This window comes from Sesamum indicum, linkage group LG1, assembly GCF_026168435.1.
Source record: "Sesamum indicum cultivar Baizhima isolate 11 linkage group LG1, ASM2616843v1, whole genome shotgun sequence".
NCBI classification, from domain to species: domain Eukaryota; kingdom Viridiplantae; phylum Streptophyta; class Magnoliopsida; order Lamiales; family Pedaliaceae; genus Sesamum; species Sesamum indicum.
Window position 1 is genome coordinate 20,679,724 of NC_142657.1, and position 20,078 is coordinate 20,699,801.

Below are 20,078 nucleotides of genomic sequence, written 5' to 3' on the forward strand. Positions count from 1 at the left end.
TCTGAGGATTCTCAGAGGGAAAGATGGATCAGAACTGAAGAAATCTGAGAGCTGTGTGTGTGTTGGAAACCATTAAATATTGAAGTAAGCATGTGAGAACATGAACATGAAGTGATAGCGTGAAGTAAGGAGATAGGTTTAAGTCCTAAGTACATCCTAAAACAGCACACTGCTTGAATTATCAAGATGCTGTCTCTGCCACTTCTTCTCATGCTCTTCTTCCTCCACATGCCTTAATTTCACACACACTTAAACTCTGTATAAATGCAGAGAAAATAAGGCTTAAAGCCACTGGACCCTCTCTCTCTCTGTCTGTTGAGCTCTGTGTTTTCACTGTTGCAAAAATGACAGTGAAGACTTCTTTCGTGCTCTCTCTCTACTTCCTCTACACTGTTTCTGGCCTTGCATCGCCATCAGCTTCTTTCCAAGGTATGCCAATTTTACTTAGCATTTTGATTCATGCTATAGATATAAAGTTCTTATTGTTTCTCGTTCATGAAATGCAATCTTCCTGTTACTTGGATCCCCCTGCAGTGCGTGTTGTGCGCTTGTACTCTGTGTGTGTGAAAGAGAGAGAGGAAGAGGGAGTGTGTGAAACTAGCCCATGTTTAACTTGTCTAATCCATATTTTCATCAGGGCTCCTTCCCAATGGCAACTTTGAAGAAAAACCAAAGTCCACAGGCATCAAGAAAACAGTGCTTGAAGGCAGATACGCGCTGCCCAAATGGGAAATTAATGGACTGGTGGAGTACATCTCCGGCGGCCCACAGCCTGGCGGAATGTACTTCCCTGTCGCCCAAGGCATCCACGCCGTCCGTCTCGGCAACGAGGCCTCCATCTCCCAAACAATCCCAGTCAAAAATGGCTCACTGTATGCACTCACATTCAGTGCATCAAGAACCTGTGCACAAGATGAGGTGCTGAGGGTGTCTGTGCCCCCCCAGACGGGAGACCTCCCCCTGCAGACTCTGTATTGCAGCAATGGCGGCGACACTTACGCTTGGGGATTCAGGGCTAAGTCCAATTCAGTTAAGGTGATTTTTCACAATCCAGGAGTGCAAGAGGATCCTGCCTGTGGCCCTCTTCTGGATGCTGTTGCCATCAAAGAACTTAAGCCCCCAAGGCCTACCAAAGGTTATATCAGCAACCCTCTCTATCTGTGTCTTCTTGTTTGGTTGATTGACATCTTCTATTGCATAATGAGTGACAGTAAATTATTAAATCAAATCCTATTAAAATTATGTTCTACTGAATACTCTTAGATCTGTAAATATTTTATCCCTGCAATTCTCCAGGTTGGATTAGTTTGACTTCCTTATTAATTGTCCTCAAATTCTATTCTCAGATCAAAACCTGTTCGTGTGATATTGTACCATGTCAGTAAGTTTAAAATCCTCTATTATGCCTCATGTCAAGACACTACCACGCCTAACTAGATAGATTATAAATTGTTGGGTAGTATGTAGCAAACATCAACATGTTGTTATAATAAAACTTCCCTATTGACTCAATACATGCATTCTAAGCGGATACGCATCAGAACGACATGCAAACAGTTGGACAACACATGGTGAAGTAATCATATTCCATGTTGCAGCAAATCTTTAAATTTAGGAAGTTCTAGTACCTTTGGCAGATAGACTGCTCAGGCTAATTCATGTCATCTGTCATAATTCTTGCAGAGAACCTGGTCAAGAATGCTGGATTTGAAGAGGGTCCTCATCACTTGTTCAACTCTTCTAACGGAGTCCTCCTTCCTCCCAGACAGCAAGACTTAACATCCCCACTACCTGGCTGGATGATTGAATCACTCAAAGCTGTAAAGTTCATAGACTCAACATATTATAACATCCCCTTTGGAAAATCTGCAGTAGAACTTGTTGCAGGACGGGAGAGCGCCATTGCACAAGTCATCAGAACTATCCCAAACAAGGTCTACAATCTTAAGTTCGTCGTTGGAGATGCAAAAAATGGCTGTCATGGATCTATGATGGTCGAAGCATTTGCTGCAAAAGCAAGCATCAAAGCTCCCTTCAAATCTGAAGGAAAAGGAAAGTTCCAGGCTTTCAGTTTCCAGTTCACAGCAACGTCGTACAGAACCAGAATAACTTTCTTAAGCTCGTTTTATCACACAAGGATCGATGACTCTGGAAGCCTTTGTGGTCCTGTACTTGATCAAGTCCAGGTGTTCCCTGCTGCTAATAAGTGATCTATCTGGATCAGGTCGCTCCATGCTCATGAGTTAATGCATGTAATAGAGTTCTAGCAACGGCAACTCAAACATCCTCATGAGCTAATATCTCTTCTTAGTTCTTCAGTTGATATACCATGCTTGAAATAGTTAATGGAACAGAATAATTTGATCATTCCAATTCAATGAAATAAAGACAGTCAATCTTAAAATGATAGGAGAAAAGCTAAGTTGGATAGAGTTGATATTATAAGGAATGTGACGCTACTTGTGTTTGTTTTATGTTCTACAGGCGCTGCCTTCTCAAATTCTATTGCCACAGCCAACGAAAACATAATACTGCCAAGATATTATGGCTTTTGAATAACTTTCTGCTTATTTTGATGTTATCAATAAAACATATACATATACCATACTGATTTTCTTGCATCTGGCATCTGCTTGATGTCTGTAGACAATAGTGGTGTGTCCCAATAATTGCATCTCCATTCTTCATAAAACTGGATATCTTTACTGGCCCTCGTCTAAAATACCCACGAGACATTTCTCCAATAAGAATTCTGCATTTACCCAAGCGTGGTACTTATCTGAACAAAGTATCAGGATAACCAATTTCAACAGCCCCAGAAATAAGGTAAACTTACTAAGCAGTTTATGCTAAAATATTAGTAAATTCAACAAAAGGATACTGAATAAAGATGTGCAATCTTTTCCAACAGCCTTCATCAGCATTTCCACTCCTAGCAGCAGGAAATCATCAAAAATTTAGAAAGCAAAACACATCTCTAACAAATACAAGAGAACTAAATTAAACACTCAATTGCTGAGCACAGCATAATATGAGCGTAAAAGTATAAGCACTCTAGAAGACCTGAGTTATACAGACAACCAAAGGAAGCTAAATCAGGCTTCCAAGAGAAATGAAAAAAATTAGTTGGTATCGGCTAACTTTAAAACTAATGCAAAGACTAAATCTCAGGAAGCAAGAGCTCAACAATCAACCAAGGCAGAATCAACATGAAGTGAAAGCAGCAAATACACTAATTACAACAAGGAGTTTGGAATGATGAAATTCTTGGTCAATTTTCATTTAGACTTCACCACATTGCAGCCAGATAATGAAGTCCGAAAAGCTATAGAAAAAGGACAAAATAAGAGCAGGTAGGAATTGAAACCCCCAACAGGAAGAAAGTCATTGGATCCCTCATACCACCTTCATTCAATTAATTAAATGGTCAGAAAACTGCACATGACTTATAGAACACACCTAGAATAATGAACATTTAACTAATATTGAATACATAAGGAGGAGAAGAAAGAGATTTGGAGGCAGTCTTTATGTTTTTGTATAAGCAGCAATGCAATATGCCGCATTTGTATCAAAATGGCACATGTATAACAGATCATTGTATGACTCTGTCAATTGCCTGGAGAACTGTGCACAGAGACACTTGTAAATGCTTTGGAGTGGAAGAAAAAAGAAAACTAATATTGCTTACGCTGTTGATTAAAAGGCCTACATGGGAAGCAAAATCAAATGGTTTCAAACTTCATATGATCCTTTTTTTTTTTTTTTTATCAATTTCCCATTGTATGGCTCTTACACGTGATTAGCATGTCCACCAAATCAACAGACATGAGCACATGAACCTCTGGTGGAATGTTACATGTGAATATAATCTACAAACAATAACTTTGATACCAAAAAGTATCCATACAACATTTATGAGCTAGAAGTATTTCATGTTAAAAAGGTATCATTTCTGGAACCAACCTTTTGCATTCAACAAATTTATTCCAGAAACAACTAAAAGTGAATGTCAAGGGAGTTACAACCCTCTAATGCTTATTATGTACATACAAAGCCATAACAAGAACCACATGAACACCAAATCAAACAAAACTATGGACAAAAAATTTAATACCTAACCTCCAGGGTGAAACTTCATATACGGTGCTATATTGTAGACACGACCTTTCAGGACAGTCCACATGGAGCCCTCAGACTGGTTTTGTTTAACTTCATTCAAAGATATCAGTCTTCTATTGGACTGCCCCTTCAATCCTGAGAAAAAATATAATATGAACCTGAAACAAGTTAGCAGTGCCCTATGGACACTGTGGTAATCAATCTAATTGACGGTGAGGAATGGGCTTTAAAAATAGACAGACATGTTTGAGACCCATTTTTGGGCTGAAGTGAAATCTAAGATTACACAAACACAAAGAAAGTACAGAATGCTAAAGGTGCTTGTTTATGAAATGAAGATAAGAATATGATAGCACATGGTCAATAGTTGTGCGGCTCACATTACCATGCTATTTAGTGCTCGAAATAGCCAATCATGAATACTTTTTAATAAGATTAACTACACCATGGTTGAAGAAAATGTCATTTTAAAAGCTCAACAAACTGTGAATAAGAAAATAGCTTCTAGGCTTTAAAACATTAGCATGTGGATTCACAGGAAAATCCAATAGAATTTCTCACTTGACAGAGTTTAATTTAATAAAATCTGTATCCACTAACAAAAGCATCAACCAGTCAACCATCATAATTTTAAAATTAAATGCGCTTAGCTACAAATAACACTGAAATGTTGTTACCAATTCTCATTAGCAACAGTAGTCAACACAACGATGGCTAACCTGCTCCTACTTATTATGAAATATGAACTGTTGGGTTCTTATTGGGGACACATAAAAGGAAGTGATCTCATCCAAATTATGTGTGAACACTGGAAAGAATCCAAGGTATGTCAGTCAGTTCTACGTTTTTTTCTTTTTGTGCAACACACAAGATATGGTTGCACAAAATGGATTTATCGGTGGTGGAGCTATTTAATTGTGAAGAAGAAAGGTAGAGACTCCACATTAGAGAATCATGACTGTAAATCAGATGTCACTCTTTAGTTTTTCCCATATAAGGTGTTATGAGTTTTTCTCGTTGTTAGTGTAGGGGAAGCAGGATACATGTTCCCATTACAAACTAGTGAGTATAAGCCCCTCAAGGACCATGCAGAAGTGCAGAAAAGAGAGGTTGAGAACTGGCATTCGAAAGTCAAAGAGCGGCTTTGCGAAGAATGAAACTTAATCAGTGACATAAGACAACCAACAATTTACTGGTCTTCTTTCTTACAGGTGATATGCATATAGTTTGCCTGTCATGCTTGTTCAGAGTGACTCATCTCATGGATAAAGTAGATGCGAAAATGTAATCAGGTCATGTGCTTATCAGAAGACATCACAAATAACGTTGAAAGTAAAGAGCGCATTAAATTGTTAAAATGCAAAAAGAAATCAAGCCACCGAACGGATAGAAAGTGAATAAACCTTGAATTGCAAAACTTTGTTATGTGGCAACCAAAATAATGAAATATTCCTGTAGCTATCGTTTCTCAGCATTCATCAATTGGACCTGACTTCCTTTCAAGATTGTGGAGGTAAGAAGCAATTTGAATTCAAAAAATTCATTATTGAGGTAAGAAGCAATTTGAATTCAAAAAATTCACAAATAATGAATGATTAGTCTCTTTTAGTCAGATTGGAACACAGAAAATGCAAAGCCTAGAAGCAAAAATAAGTTTGCATAAGATGTTGAGTACCTGCTAGGTCAGGGTGTGTTCTGGTAAGCTTAAGCCAGTCCATCTGACTATAACCCTTCTCAAAAGGAACCTTCGCTCTGGGTGCAGACTTCCTGGCAGGAGTCTTCGTTTCTGGTGAAGCCTTATTAGAACTTCCTGCAACCCCTTGCCCTGATTGCTTGGGTTGTTGATCTACCTCTTTACGAGGTGATGCGTCAACGACATTAAATGTCAAAGAACCAACTGTCCCCTGCTTGTAAGAAGAAGCACCAACTTCCCGTAAACTGCCACCATTCTGATCACTACTATCTGCAGCATTTGCATTTCCATTGTCTATATGAGTCTCGCTGGTACCGTCAACAACTTCCTTACTTGCAGCTTTTGTATTTTCATCATCTATATGAATCTCATTAATATGATCAGCAACTTTCTGAGCTTCAAAACCATCTACAGGAGGCCCAACCTAATTATAACCAATCTTATCAGTTCTCAGAAACAAGAATTAAAGGTAGAAAAACCAGAAATATGCTCATATTGAACCTGAACCCCACTTAGCAGGAAACTGCACTAAATAAATTTTGCAGGTCAAGATTTCGAAAACAAAAATCAAAATTAAGGTCATTAACATGTTAAGGACTTACTCGACAGAAGGTGAAATCATCATCATTAGCCATTCTCGCCCAAATGCAAATTCCAATTCAAAAATCTAAAGTTTGCTTCTGCAGAAAAATTCCATCACCATATCAAGAAACTTGGATTCAATATTAGCCACCATAAACATCAAAAAATTCCACTCAAGATCAGACAATCCTGAAACCCATCGCAGGATCAAAACCTTATACGCGCTGACTGATGAGCAACACTGTTACCATTCAAGAAGAGCAAACTATGATATAGAACAACTTATTACTGCCCCCACCATTTAACTTAATTTCCAAGATACCGTTTTAATTGACAGAAATTTGAATTTTAATTCTTCCGGGCCTTTGTTAAAAATAAATGAAAACTTTCTTTCACTGATTACACAATTCACAGAAGGGAAATACATAAGAAAAAACACAAGAAACAAACAATTGCGTCAGCAAAGAAACAAAGTGATCGTACTTCGTCGAAAATGAGTTTGCAGGGAGTAGATTTTCTGGTCTCAGATTGAAGGCAAGATTCTTCGCTTCCTGGTCTTTATTCCACACCTCTGTTCTTGGGAGAAAAGAAAAATATAAACGTCAAAGAAAGTTCCGAGCTGGGCCTTAGTAATTGGGCATATGGGATGCAACAGAGCATCTAGTGCTGCAGAATTTGGCTTTAGAACCCAAATCGTATTTGTCTGGGCTTCGACGTTGCAGACATCGTGGGCTTGATGACAGAATTGTCTGCTAATTTTCCAAGTGTTGTATAAATGTCAACAAACCTGTTGGGGACTTGGACTGTTAAAATTATCATCACCATTGATATGAGTCCACCCAACTGGATCTTCACTTCTTTTTCCTAAAATTGGTTTTTCGTTTTCATATAATTTCTAGCACTTTTGGATATTAAGTAGTGATTCTTTATTGCAATGAAACGTTTCATCTTAATTATTATTATCAATTTTTTTAACAAAGACCACAACTAGAAGAGATTTCTTTAACATAATTAATAATATTAACCCTCTAGCTGTTGTTTTTTCTTTTTTCAATTTAAAAAATATTTATTTTTAACAAAAGGTTTCATCGCAATCAAAAATCACTACTTACTATTGCAATAATTGCTAGCAATCCAGGTGGCATCGGTTGAGCCCTATTACTAATTACATACATTCATATTGCAACCTGATCGTGTCCCCGAAATTTTGAAGATATATGTGCTCCATAACATGTCTGCTTTCGTATACAAAACTTCTATAATAAACCTAAAAAAAAAACCATTGAATATAAAAAGTCCAAACTCAAAGCAAACCAAACGTAATGTATTAAGAGCGTGTGTTTATAATGATTTAAAATACTTATCAGCTTCTTTGCTGAAAAGCGAGTGCTTGTAGCGTGTAACCCCAACTATTAAATAGCTTAAATTAAGTTCATATAAACCAAAAGCTATAAACTTCTCAAATATTTTAAAATTTGTCCTAACCATGGTATCTTCAACCACTCCAACCTCATTTTTTTTTCTTTTTAAATTTTAAATAAAATAAGCTAGATCGGAATCTACTTCATTTAAAATTTACAGCAATTGAAAAGAGGGATTCTTGTTTTAAATAAACAAAGAAACTATTTTTAAAGGGGTAAGAGACAATATATATAAATTAAGAAAATAGAGTATGATGAGTGTGTGGGTCATGTCACGTGAGGTGTTGTAGATGCTCAATAATTGTGGGATATGGTGCATCTGCACCATAATTTCTTTACTATTTCCATGCATATGATACATTTATTCTTGATTGATCCCAAATCTGCTCCCTTTTTTAATTTTAATTTATGCGATCTTTATATAATATAGGTGTACAATTTATAATTTAATCAAATTATTTGTCTTGTTTATAGATATTTTGTTAAGACGTTAATAATAAATAATTTTCCGCTCCAACAGCTCAAACTTTTAGATCAAATATCAAAGTCACCTTAAATAATAGGTTTTGCATTTACCGAATCTTATTGCCTGACACCCATTTATGAAAAAAAAAATGTTTCACAGGCAAAATTTGCGTACATGAAAAAGTGTATTAAGATATTAATATTAAATAATTTTATTTTCCTAACTGTTAAATTATGGTCGTTTAACGTACTTTAATTCAACTATCTTGATATGTTTTGTCAAGTGTTTTCTTGGTGCTCGGGTTTGGTCTTGATGTCGAAAGTTGGTGCAACATTAATGAGCTTGCATGCAAGTTTTGTCTACGCAATTCATAGCTTAGTACTATGCCTATTGGCAATTTTATTATATTATGTTATAGGGATAGTTGTATTAATACTTGTTGAAATATATTCTTTTTTCGTTTTATAAATTAGAATTTGGGTGTTTTTAATTTCGTTGTTTACGAGTATCTCAAAATCGATCCCTGTATTTTGAAAAAAATTCTCAAGTTGTATCCTCCTTCCAACTTTCATAAGAAATTTGAAGGTAAAAAATACGTGCAAATCATATAGTTGTTTAAGTTTTCAATTTGGAAGGACAATTGATAGTCTGCACATAATTTTGTTGTTAAATTTCTTATGGGAGTTGGGGTACGTAAATTGAATAATTTTTTAAAATATAGGGTTAATTTTGAGATTCTCATAAATAATAGAACTATAAATGTACACACAAATATACGCACGGCCCAACAGGGGTGACAGTATTAAACAAACAACCATTACGTTTCGTTTTGTTTTTTGAGTGTTTTGTTTTGTGTTTTGGAGATAGAGACAGAAAAATAGAGATAAATAAGTGTCTGTTGGAGATAGAGTGTATGTTTTGATTTATTTTTAGGTGTAATTTAAAATATTTTAAAATAAGTGGTGTATGTTTGTTGTTGGAATCTGGGAGACAAAAGTCACTGTTCATTGTCAAATCATGTCTCATTTATATATTTTTTATATATAAATATTGAATGTTTAATGTTGTTTTTTTGAAAGATAAAAATTACTGTTTATTGTCAAATTATGTTTCTTTTATATTATATTTATTATATATAAAAAGTTCAAAAATAAAAACACACACAAACAAAGTATGAACAAAGAGACAAATATTAGGTGTATTTTATCTTGTCTCAGAAATTATCCAAAAATAAAAACAAACATAGTGAACAATTTTAAAATTTTAGTGTAATTATTAACAATAAAGATGTAATTAAGCATTTTACCTATTTTTCAGGGAGTATCTGTGCAATTATTCATTAATTATATGTACATCAATACATGAAGGAAAGCCAATTTGAAATTCTCATTCAATGTGACGTTATTAATTTTGTAACTTGTATAGTTAGACTTTCCCTTCTTGCGTGTTCTACTTCATTTGTCCTAATATTTTTGTTTGAATTAACTCGATAAGCAATTTAAATGAAAATAAAAATATTTAACTGCGTGTGTTCTTAATTAATATTTTTTGCAAAATATAAAAAATTTAATTCAATTTGAGTTTGATTATATAAAATACAATAATATATATGAAGAGTGTATTCTTTTTTTTTAAAAAAAAATTAATATGTAATTTAAAAAGAACGATTAATTATATAACCAATTTAATTATATTTATTCCTCTATAATACATGTTAAATGAGAAAAAAAATAATATGAAAAAAGTAGTAAATTATTGATTGTGTTTGAGAAAACGAAGCAAATTATTCCCTATCTAAAATATTGTTAGAGGATAATTTGCTTTATTTATTAAAATACAGAGGGTAATTTGCTTGTTTGTTTATTTCGTATATCACATTGGGTAAATTGCATTATTGATAATGCTTTGTTAAGACTATATAAAAATTTTGTTGCTTAAATTTGATTTATTTTTTATTGACAAAATAAGAGTCAAATGAAAATTTCATTAATTTTTATAATTTTATTAATAGAATGGCTATAAATACAAAAAAAAAACAAAAATTGAGGATCAAAACTACAATATTAAATTATTTAAGAGTTAAAATTGTATAACTGATTATATTTGTGGACCAAAATGACAATTATGCCGCCAGCCGGACGATGTTGAAGGAAGAAGATTGAGTGGCAGTGGCACGCGCACCTCTGACTTGGCAACCACTTAGAAGCAGTGTCGTTTAGGAAACCGCTAAACAACAAAAGACCACAGTACAGTTCACACTGGTGTCACCGCTCAGTCTCACTACTCACCACCTTTTTCTAATATCCCTTTCTCTCTCTTCCCGTTTCTTCCGTTCCTTTCTCTTTTATTTACTCCCAATTTCACACCTTTTTCAACCCCTCTCGCTTTTTTCTTCTCTCTCAGTCTCTCAAAAGGGTCCTAAGATTCTTTGACCCTTCTGGTGCGACTCAACTTCACCTGCATTGTTCCATCTGTTTCTTGTTTGTATATGTGCATGCTGTTCATTTTCGTTTCTCTTTTTGTTTCAGATCTCATAGATTGCATTTTGAGAGGCTGAGGATTTGTGGAAACAGAGATGCCTAACCTGGGAACGTTGGATCTGGCATCTGGGGTTGGTGGGAAGATTGAGAAGGACAATGTTCTCTCCGCTGTAGACAAGTAAGCTTCACTTTTCCCACCCTCCCACTGTGTGTAGTGTGTGTTTTTCTGGAATGTGATTGTTGAAGTAGTGTAAAGGTGTGTGCTTTTCAGGTAATCTGCGTTCTTGATGAGGTTTTTGGTGTAATTTATGTCTTATGAACGAATGCTCAATTATGTGGATGCGATCAAGTCTCTGTCTCTGGGTCAATAGAAGCATGGGACTGTCTTTTTCTTTTTTACTTTTTTTTTTCTTTTTCTAAAATTTCCTTGTGATATGATTTTTTGGTTACCTGCCATTGATTAAGAAAGCTGGATATTTGCTGATCTTTCCTGTTGTTGCGGCGACCAATTAGGGATAAGTGAGTGCATGGAAATTTGGATTAGTATCTTACTCATAATTGTGGGAGATCTGGCTAGTCTTGAATTTGAAATCACATGTTAACAGATATTCATGTGGTCCCTTGTGTTTTTTGGGTTTTTCCTTTTTGTTTGGTGGAGAGTTTGTGTGTGTGATAAGACTTAAGTATGCATCAGTTAACTTTTTATTTGAATTACTGTAGTGAAGGTCAATTCATGAATACAAATTATATGCTTTTGACAAGTGGCTGTCCATATTTCCTATTATTCCTTTATGTGATTTGGATTGAATAAATTTTTACAAAGTTGACATGGAATTGGAACTTTCAGGAATTAGTAATGGTTGCTTTCAGATCATTTAATTCTAAAACTGTGTGTTCTCCTTTTCAATTGGACTTTCTTCTTTTCCATGGTGTTGATGAGAAGGCTTTATGTAGTTTGTCCTTTTAGTTTCATTATCTTCTATGAATTGTTATTCATGTGTGGTTTGTAAATCAGGTACGAGAAGTATCATGTCTGCTATGGAGGCCAGGAAGAAGAGAGAAAATCCAACTACACCGACATGGTGAGTTGTTACCTGGTTTTCAATAATCTTACTGTATTTCCCTTTTGATCCTAAAAGAATATAAATGTAATTCTAAAACATTTGGTGGTTTTCTGGATTTTTAAGTGATCCTCACTTGTATTATGTGTTAGTAACAAAACCCAGTCTCATTGAATTGCTTGTGAAAAATATTGGAATCAAGACCTGCTTATTGCCTTCTATCTTGATTCATGAAGGTCATAAACGTGCAAATACGTCGTTCTTCTCCTGCTGTAAACTCAGAGCATGAATAATAACTAAAGAAAATCTATTTAACTTGTTAATATTGAAAAATAAGTTATTGAAATTCCTGGGGTGGTGGAATGGGCTGTTATTCTCTTGAAAATATTTGATAAAGGTGACTTATTCAAAATATTTAGCACCTCCACACACGTGTTGGTCCCAAATGCGGGTTACACAGGTACGCTAGATGTTACACTCAGGAGGGATCTTGTCCTTGGCACAATGTACCACCATCTTTTTCTACACAAAAGAAAATAAAAAGGCATGTTATTCCCTGTTTCACCTCCGTCCCTTATCCTCCACTTTCCTTCTCATTTCAACTACTATAGACACATACAGAAGAAAGCAACATCTAAAATGACAGCAAATCTTCGAAACAAATCCAGTGAACCAATGATAGTAGTAGCATCTTTGGAGCTCGTGCAGAAGTATTTGAATCTGCCTGAAATGTAGTTTTTCCACTTTTGCTGAAAGGGTGGCTATGCTGCCTTATATTCTCGTTTATGGACGTGAGCTGATGGTTTATACTCATAGACAAGCTTTAGATTTACATAAATTGTGATCTCATTTTGAGAAATGACATAGTTTGTGCTCTTTCATTCAGATGCTTGCTATCTTCAGGATCCATTTTGCTAATTCACCATTTAAATATGACAGAGTTCACTTAGCTACAAAATTACTTGGAAATCTTATATTACCTCGTCATGTTTTCCAGGTTAACAAGTACTATGATCTTGTCACAAGTTTCTATGAGTACGGATGGGGAGAATCTTTCCATTTTGCACCCAGGTGAAGGGTTTACTTCTTTAGGTCTTAGTTTTTATTTATATTTTTTTTTTCACTCAATCATGCTTCTCAGTGGAAGGCACCATAAGCACTAATTTACATAGTTTCAAAATTAAATGAAGAAGTATAAAGGGAATAAACTAATTCTCCCCGACATGACTATTCAAATTTGCCTGTTAGGTCTAAAAGGAGTTGGGGTAAATATGACTTCAAAGTCGATTCTTTTGACAATGCCCTGCTTAGCAATGAAAAAATGTTCCAACAATCAAACTGAGCCATTAAGTTATCGATTTTGTTTATGTTTACATAATGTATGTCCTATGGTGAGACAGTTGTAAACCCTTCTAATTGCATCTCTTTGCAATTCCCCTAATTAAAGTTAACACAACCTTCCGCAGATGGAAAGGTGAGTCTCTCAAGGAGAGTATTAAGCGGCACGAGCATTTCCTTGCCTTACAACTTGGGCTGAAACCGAGGCAGAAGGTATTATTCTCGGCTTTCATTCAGAACTACATTAGCCCTATAATTGTTTCCTTCAAATCAATGTTGAGCTTTAGTCCATGTCTCTAGGTCTTGGATGTAGGATGTGGAATTGGTGGACCATTAAGAGAAATTGCTCGATTCAGGTAATATGAGAAGTTAGTTCATTCAGGTTTTACTTAATTCAATGTTTATGTGCTCATTTCGATATGCCTTGCAACTAGTGGTTTATGAGAGTTTTGCACCCACAAGAATTTGTAAAGGTACCGAGACACAAAACGCATGATGACACTACCAGAAATTATGACATTTCAGAAAGTTTTTCAGACACTTTAGTGTGACCTAGTATAACATTCAACTGCTTATTATCTTGTATTGACATCTTGCAGTTCCACATCCGTCACTGGTCTCAACAACAATGAGTACCAGATATCTCGCGGAAAGGTACGCGTCCATTTACGTTGCCAGAAAGCAAGATTGCATAAATCTATACCATGTTGAAGGATTTTTTCTTGACTACCATAGTTGCAGAAAATTCCATGATTCTGTTCTGTTACCACACTTATTTCAATTTTAGATTCATTTCTATGATATTATATTTTTATGTCCTAGACGTATCCTCCTCCTAACCTAAAACAAACAGATTTTATTTTCACTTATATGAAATGATATCATATTATCGTGTCATGTGCATATGTTTCTTCCAACTTGGAACACTTTTTCTCTTTGGATCACATCTATATTTATCTCTGACGGTGCAGGCCCTAAACCGGATGGCTGGTCTGGACCAGACTTGTGACTTCGTTAAAGTCAGTACTTGGGAGATCAAGTTTGTACTTTGTATTGCTTGCTGATTTTGATATTCTATTATTTCTAATATTTCTTAGTAACTGCAGGCTGATTTCATGAAAATGCCATTCCCCGATAACAGCTTTGATGCAGTCTATGCAATTGAAGCCACATGCCACGCCCCAGATGCGGTATGTAGACCTATTTCTATTTATCATTGACCAAGATATGCCAACTTTTTATTTGATAATTATACTAACATCCCCAGAGACTAGAACATATTACAAAAACAACCACTCGGCTCTAAAAAATTACACTGCACCGCTTACAGTCCTGTTTTACATTATTGATTCCGTAAGGACTGGACTGCAAGGAGAGAATCTATAATGTGAAACATGATTGAAGAAATGTCGATGTAAAATTAAAAAATGGGGTTCCTTTGTTATATGCCTAGACTCCAGGAGATGTCCGCATTATTATCTCTTTTACAAAGTAAATCTCCTTGCCATTTTTTTTCAGAAAGGGAAAAAAAAAAATTAAGCTGCCTTTTGCTTGATCTGCCGCCTTTCAGGTTGGCTGCTATAAGGAGATATACAGAGTACTGAAACCCGGCCAGTGTTTTGCTGCATATGAGTGGTGCATGACTGATGGCTATGACCCTAACAATGAAGAACACCAGCAGATTAAGGTGATCACCATATTTGTTAAAATGCTTCTGAATTGACTTTGCTACGATGCTTAGGTTTAATATTAAATACCTCCCATGCAGGCGGAAATTGAACTCGGTAATGGCCTCCCTGACATTAGAAGGACACATCAATGCCTTGAAGCTCTTAAGCAAGCTGGTTTTGAAGTGAGTAGCAACATCTTGACTGCTCTGCAGAGTTTCCCAGATAATTATAAATAACATTAACTGTATTTTCTTCCTGCTAAAGATTGTGTGGGAGAAAGATCTTGCGTTGGACTCACCCGTTCCGTGGTACTTGCCCATGGATACAAGTCACTTCTCTCTCAGCAGTTTCCGGTTGACGTCTGTTGGACGTTTTTTTACCAGAAATATGGTAAGAGTCATACGTCTACTTTTTGTACATAAATTCCTTATGCTACATCTCGTATGTATCAGTAGTTATCTACTCTCTTTCTCTTGCTGCGCCCCCTGCCTCGTCATATTTTCCCCTTCTTCTTTTTTCCATTCTCGTGCTAACAATATTTCTTTACTTGGTATCTTTGTTGTAGGTTAAGGCCCTAGAAACACTGGGAGTTGCGCCAAAGGGAAGCCAAAGGGTTCAAGCTTTCTTAGAGAAAGCCGCAGAAGGACTTGTTGCCGGGGGCAAGTAAGAGCCTCGTCTCCTTGTACTTCCTTCAAATTTTTGTACCATATCGAGTCTTTGTAAAGATGCAAAGGCTTCATGGTGACATTTCCATTTCTAGATTCTTTCTGATGCTTCATGGTCCGGTTTTTCAGGAAAGAGATTTTCACATCGATGTTTTTCTTTTTGGCTCGCAAGCCCGACTTGCCAACTCAGTAACGTGTAAGCGACAGGACCTGCACGCCCCCTGCTGCAATGTGTATCCAATAATTTTAGGGATCCTGACTAATAGATGGTTTTGATCGGGACCGTTTGTGGTACTCACTAGGTTGGATTTGCTTGTAACCTGCTGTCTTGGTGTGTATTGTGATACCGCTAGTTGCTTTATTTCTGTATCTGTTTGATATCATGAGACTTGCTTTCGCCTATCTCCCCCAAGTATCTTTCCTCTACAGTGTATTCTCAGAATGGCAAGAAAATAGGATACTGTTTTTAGCAAACCTGAATTTCTCTGATTGTGTCTATTTCCCAATTTCTCTTATGTTGGTGTAGTGTAGCCAAATCAGATTGTGGTCTAAATGGGATTTTGGTACAGCCGATGCTGCACAGGTCCAACTGCTAGCATCTGTTACCTTCAGACAGTTATTGTAAGGTGCACTAGGGATGGTATCACCGGGTAAAATGAACTAGAAATTGCAGTCTGGTTTATGCACCAATCTGTCTGTCTATACCCACACGCTCAAGTACTTGTGTTCGTACAAGTATATTAGTAATTTTTCAAAACAACAATGCATTGCATATGCAAGACAAAAAGTTCAATAAGCATAAGCAGACATGATGTGATAGCTGTATTGGTGAAGTCGAGGTAGATTGTATTGTTTCGCACAGGTGCTAACAGCAAAGACCATTTGTCTTGTGCATTAATTATTTTGTCTAACTAAAATACAACGACTTAAAGTAGATGTACAATTGTTGCGCGTTCGGATTTTGGTACCATTAATTTCAAAAATAAGTCTTTTTGTCCCGTAAAGTCATTTGCAGTGCACATGACTGTTTAATAAGAACTTTTTTAACAAAAATGAAAATATTAGGAAAAATTTATTTTAATATATATAATAAATAGTTATAAAATTAGAATTATTTTTATTTCAAACAATTTCTAGGATCTATTTTACTATTTTTAAACTTAAATTATTATTTGCTCTAAAAATATATTAATATTTGATTACAAACTATAAAAAATTAAAATTTATTTTGAATAAAGTATTAGATAAATTTTATTTTATTAAATAATAAATTAACTTTTACATTATAGTTATTTACATTAGAGATAAATATTAGGAAAAAAACTTTATTTCTTACTTTTTTTGGTCAAAGTTTATTAAATATTTTTAGAATAAATAACAATTTAATTTTTAAAATAATTAAAATATGCTAGAATTTATCTAAAATAAATAATTATAAATTATAAAATATTTTATTATTTATATTAAAATATAATTTTAATTCTTTTGATTCATGATCAAAGTTTATTAAATATTTTCAAATAAAATAAAATTTTAATCAAAAAAATTAATAGTTGCTACAATTTATCTCGAATGTAAATAATTTTAATTTAAAAATTAATTATTATCTAATAATATATCTAATACTTCTACTCAAAAAATAAATTTTAGTTTTTATAGTTTGTGATCAAATATTAATATATTTTTAGACCAAATAATAATTTAATTTCAAAACTAGTAAACAAGATCTTAAAAATTATTTGAATTACAAATAATTATAATTTTAGAGCTATTTTATTATATATATTTTCTAACATTTTTATTTTTATAAAAAATAAAAGAATATTCTTATAATTTATGCCAAAGTTAGTCAAAAATATTTTTTTTTCTTTTAATGGTACAAAAAAACCTTTTTTTTTTATTATTATTTTGGTACAATTAAACATGATCTTTGAAGTCAAAATCACGTAGTGAATAGGAGGTAACGACCCTTGACATCCACGTGCGAGGCACATGGCCTCTGCCGCTAATTTGGGACAAAAACATACATATTTTAGGATTTAATGGTATCAAAATTCAGACCCATAACAATTGTCGTACTAAAAACGAAAATGACATTTTTTAACGAGACTAAATTTTTTTTTTGCCCAAATTATATATAAGCTCCCTTTTTGAACGTCTGGAAAATCATATAATATCTTGAAATAATAATGTTGCATAAATTAAGAGATAAATCAATATAATTATAAAGTCAAATAGATTTAATCCCTTCAATAAATGAAAAGAATCACATGAAAAAAAAAGAAAAAGAAAGTTGTATGGGTAATTATGATGCGACATATTTCCTTCAGTATATCAGTCTCAGTCAAGCATTTAAGCAACAGTATAAAGAATGAAATCAGTAGTATCAAAGCGGCCCATCACCGCCGCTGCAGGCTCCGTGGTGGCGGCATCGTCGTGGTGGTGGGCGCTATCCTTGTGGGCAGCAGGAGGGTGGTAGTACATGCGGGCAGTTTGCGGGCAGTGAGAGTGAAATCTGCTGAAGATCCTCAGAGTAACGTCAAGAAGCTCCGAGTACCTTCCCATATTCTGCCCTTTGAAACCTGCAGCTCTTTTCTTCAACATTAAGCCAAAATTTTCAAGTTTTTATAGATACGTGGGAGAGAATTGATCGCTTTGAGCCCATCAAATGGGATAGAAGAGAGAAATTGGGGGCTGCAATTCCGGTGTTTGCTTGTGGTGTTTTCTCCATTGTTATATTCTTTCCCATGCAAAAGTTGAAATATTATTAATTATGACCCCAAGGAAAAGGAATTTGTTCTCCTGCCCCTCTACTTCAATGTTTTTCATTTTAACCCCTATTTTCAAGATTGAAGACATTTTTTTTTTTTTTTTTGGTTTAAAAAGAGGATCAAAACTGTTTCCCCAACTGTTTCTACATTCATTTTGTATGGTAAAAAATGAAGTAGAAGAATATTATATATCTGATGCATTAAGCGTTTCAAATTAATTACAGACGAGAGGAAATAGTATATATTAATCATCTAGGACATGACCTTTAATTATATCTTTTGTGATGGACATATATGTAAATATTAAATATTGACATATAATCATCCATTAATATTTGTTGGTAGTTATGGACAGCTTAATTTAGCTACAGATCCATCATCTCCATACTCAAACCCATTCAATTTACATGCAAAATCCCATGGAAAGAGTTCAAAGTCTTACCAATGGAGACCTTGTCTTGTCTTGTGGAAGTCCTACGTTAAAGCCATGATGATGAGTATCAGTATCACTCTACTAGGAATCCATGTCTTCCTCTCATAATGCTAAAATCGTCCGACTGTGTTTGCAACGATTTTAAAATAAATATATAAATAATTTTTCTATGATATTTGTAAATAAGTAAAATATTTATCTATTAAAAGAATAGTAATTTATATCCCTGTGTTTTTTAAAATAAAACTATGAAGATAAATTGTTTCATTTAAAAAAACACGATCAAAATTAATTTTTTTTATTCAATATCACATGGAAGTAAATTAAGGCTCACGTAAACCTCGAAGCAATAAAAATTGAAAAAAAAAATTAAAGAATTCGAATTCGTCTCCAATTCTCAAAAGATTCTAAATTGATATAAAAATAATTTGATTTTTAATGAAATCCCACAATAAAATTTGCAAGTATTTAAAAGAAAAAGAAAATTGTAAACTAGGCCAAGAGAATATAAAACGGGCTGAATTTTAGACAACGATTTTCCTTCAATTTCTTTTTCTTTTTTTTTTTTTTCATTTTTGTTCTTGATAATCAATTTTCCATCATCTTTATTCCACAACATAGATTTCTATAGCACCATAAAAAAATCTTGATGAAATATTTATTTATATTAAAAAAAATAAAAAATAATTTTGGGATCAAATATGGCGCCAAATGGGCCAATTACTACGTGACAACTCACTAGAATTAATAGACTAATTAGTCAATTTGTGAACAGTTAACCAACCTGACGGACATATCATTAACTAATAATTAGGAAATCATGAGGGGGGGTAAATAGTGATAATTAAAGTGAATTACCTAATTCAAAGAAACGACCATTGGACGACATAAATACGTAGAACCTTCTCAATTGCAAGCAACTGAATCGACAGATAACGACCCAATTCTTATCTTAGATTCGGGCTTGTGTCAGCATAATTCGTTCTTAATGTGTGTGGTGTGTTTTTATAGTTTATGTATTAATTAATTAATATTTAAATAATAATTGAGTGGGTAAAGAAGTATCAAAGCGACTAGTTAGTTATAATCAAGCCTACAAACAATTCATAACTACTTTTACGTCATATTCATTAATTTTTTTGGTTAATTTATAACCAACTCTCATAAAATTTATCATTGTTGGGAGTTTACACTTTTAGCCAACAATCTAGAATTTCAAACCTTAATCAACTATTACAGCACAATAGTGGGTACGAAACCCTTTGTATTATAAGGGAGATATATATACAACAAAATGAAAATTAATACAGTTCTCACAAAAATTACAGAGAGCTATAAAAAAAAAAAACAACAGTAGTAAGAGTTTTAGGCTCAGG

At 34.2% G+C, this 20,078-nt stretch overlaps 3 protein-coding genes across 4 annotated transcripts; 2 read left to right on the forward strand and 1 right to left on the reverse strand.

Annotated features, from left to right (window-relative positions):
- Positions 1–236: 236 nt before the first annotated feature.
- On the forward strand, positions 237–2,346 carry LOC105169285 (protein TEEBE-like). Its single transcript, XM_011089657.3, has 3 exons — positions 237–429; positions 638–1,135; positions 1,684–2,346. The coding sequence occupies exons 1-3, from the start codon at positions 345–347 to the stop codon at positions 2,208–2,210; spliced, it is 1,110 nt and encodes a 369-aa protein (XP_011087959.1). The 5' UTR covers positions 237–344; the 3' UTR covers positions 2,211–2,346.
- A 58-nt stretch (positions 2,347–2,404) lies between these two features.
- Positions 2,405–7,038, reverse strand: LOC105169273 (cytochrome b5 domain-containing protein RLF). 2 transcript variants are annotated; one of them, XM_011089642.3, is made up of 6 exons: positions 6,881–7,038; positions 6,418–6,495; positions 5,798–6,239; positions 4,123–4,257; positions 2,882–2,932; positions 2,405–2,779 (listed from the first exon to the last, which is right to left on the reverse strand). In XM_011089642.3, exons 2-6 carry the CDS (start codon positions 6,448–6,450, stop codon positions 2,703–2,705), a joined length of 738 nt encoding a protein of 245 aa, XP_011087944.1. In that variant the 5' UTR covers positions 6,451–6,495; positions 6,881–7,038; the 3' UTR covers positions 2,405–2,702. The 2 variants fall into 2 exon arrangements, 1 of the variants encoding a protein (XP_011087944.1); XR_016066869.1 differs by having other exon boundaries at positions 2,692–2,779; positions 4,118–4,257.
- Positions 7,039–10,583: 3,545 nt separating this feature from the next.
- SMT1 (sterol methyltransferase 1) lies at positions 10,584–15,900 on the forward strand. The gene is made up of 14 exons (XM_011089669.3): positions 10,584–10,724; positions 10,813–10,942; positions 11,780–11,846; positions 12,823–12,896; positions 13,292–13,376; positions 13,464–13,519; positions 13,763–13,817; positions 14,135–14,182; positions 14,270–14,353; positions 14,734–14,850; positions 14,932–15,015; positions 15,098–15,223; positions 15,399–15,496; positions 15,628–15,900. The coding sequence occupies exons 2-14, from the start codon at positions 10,860–10,862 to the stop codon at positions 15,689–15,691; spliced, it is 1,041 nt and encodes a 346-aa protein (XP_011087971.1). The 5' UTR covers positions 10,584–10,724; positions 10,813–10,859; the 3' UTR covers positions 15,692–15,900.
- The last annotated feature ends 4,178 nt before the right edge of the window (positions 15,901–20,078 follow it).

Coding starts and splice junctions, on each gene's coding strand:
- LOC105169285 (XM_011089657.3), top strand. CDS start 345: ATGACAGTGAAGACTTCTTTCGTGCTCTCTCTCTACTTCCTCTACACT. Junction 430..637: donor GCCATCAGCTTCTTTCCAAG/GTATGCCAATTT, acceptor TATTTTCATCAG/GGCTCCTTCCCAATGGCAAC. Junction 1,136..1,683: donor GCCCCCAAGGCCTACCAAAG/GTTATATCAGCA, acceptor TAATTCTTGCAG/AGAACCTGGTCAAGAATGCT.
- LOC105169273 (XM_011089642.3), bottom strand. CDS start 6,450: ATGGCTAATGATGATGATTTCACCTTCTGTCGA. Junction 4,258..5,797: donor AACACACCCTGACCTAGCAG/GTACTCAACATC, acceptor ATTTTTTCTCAG/GATTGAAGGGGCAGTCCAAT. Junction 2,933..4,122: donor TATGAAGTTTCACCCTGGAG/GTTAGGTATTAA, acceptor TCCTGCTGCTAG/GAGTGGAAATGCTGATGAAG.
- SMT1 (XM_011089669.3), top strand. CDS start 10,860: ATGCCTAACCTGGGAACGTTGGATCTGGCATCTGGGGTTGGTGGGAAG. Junction 10,943..11,779: donor GTTCTCTCCGCTGTAGACAA/GTAAGCTTCACT, acceptor TTTGTAAATCAG/GTACGAGAAGTATCATGTCT. Junction 14,851..14,931: donor AAGAACACCAGCAGATTAAG/GTGATCACCATA, acceptor CCTCCCATGCAG/GCGGAAATTGAACTCGGTAA.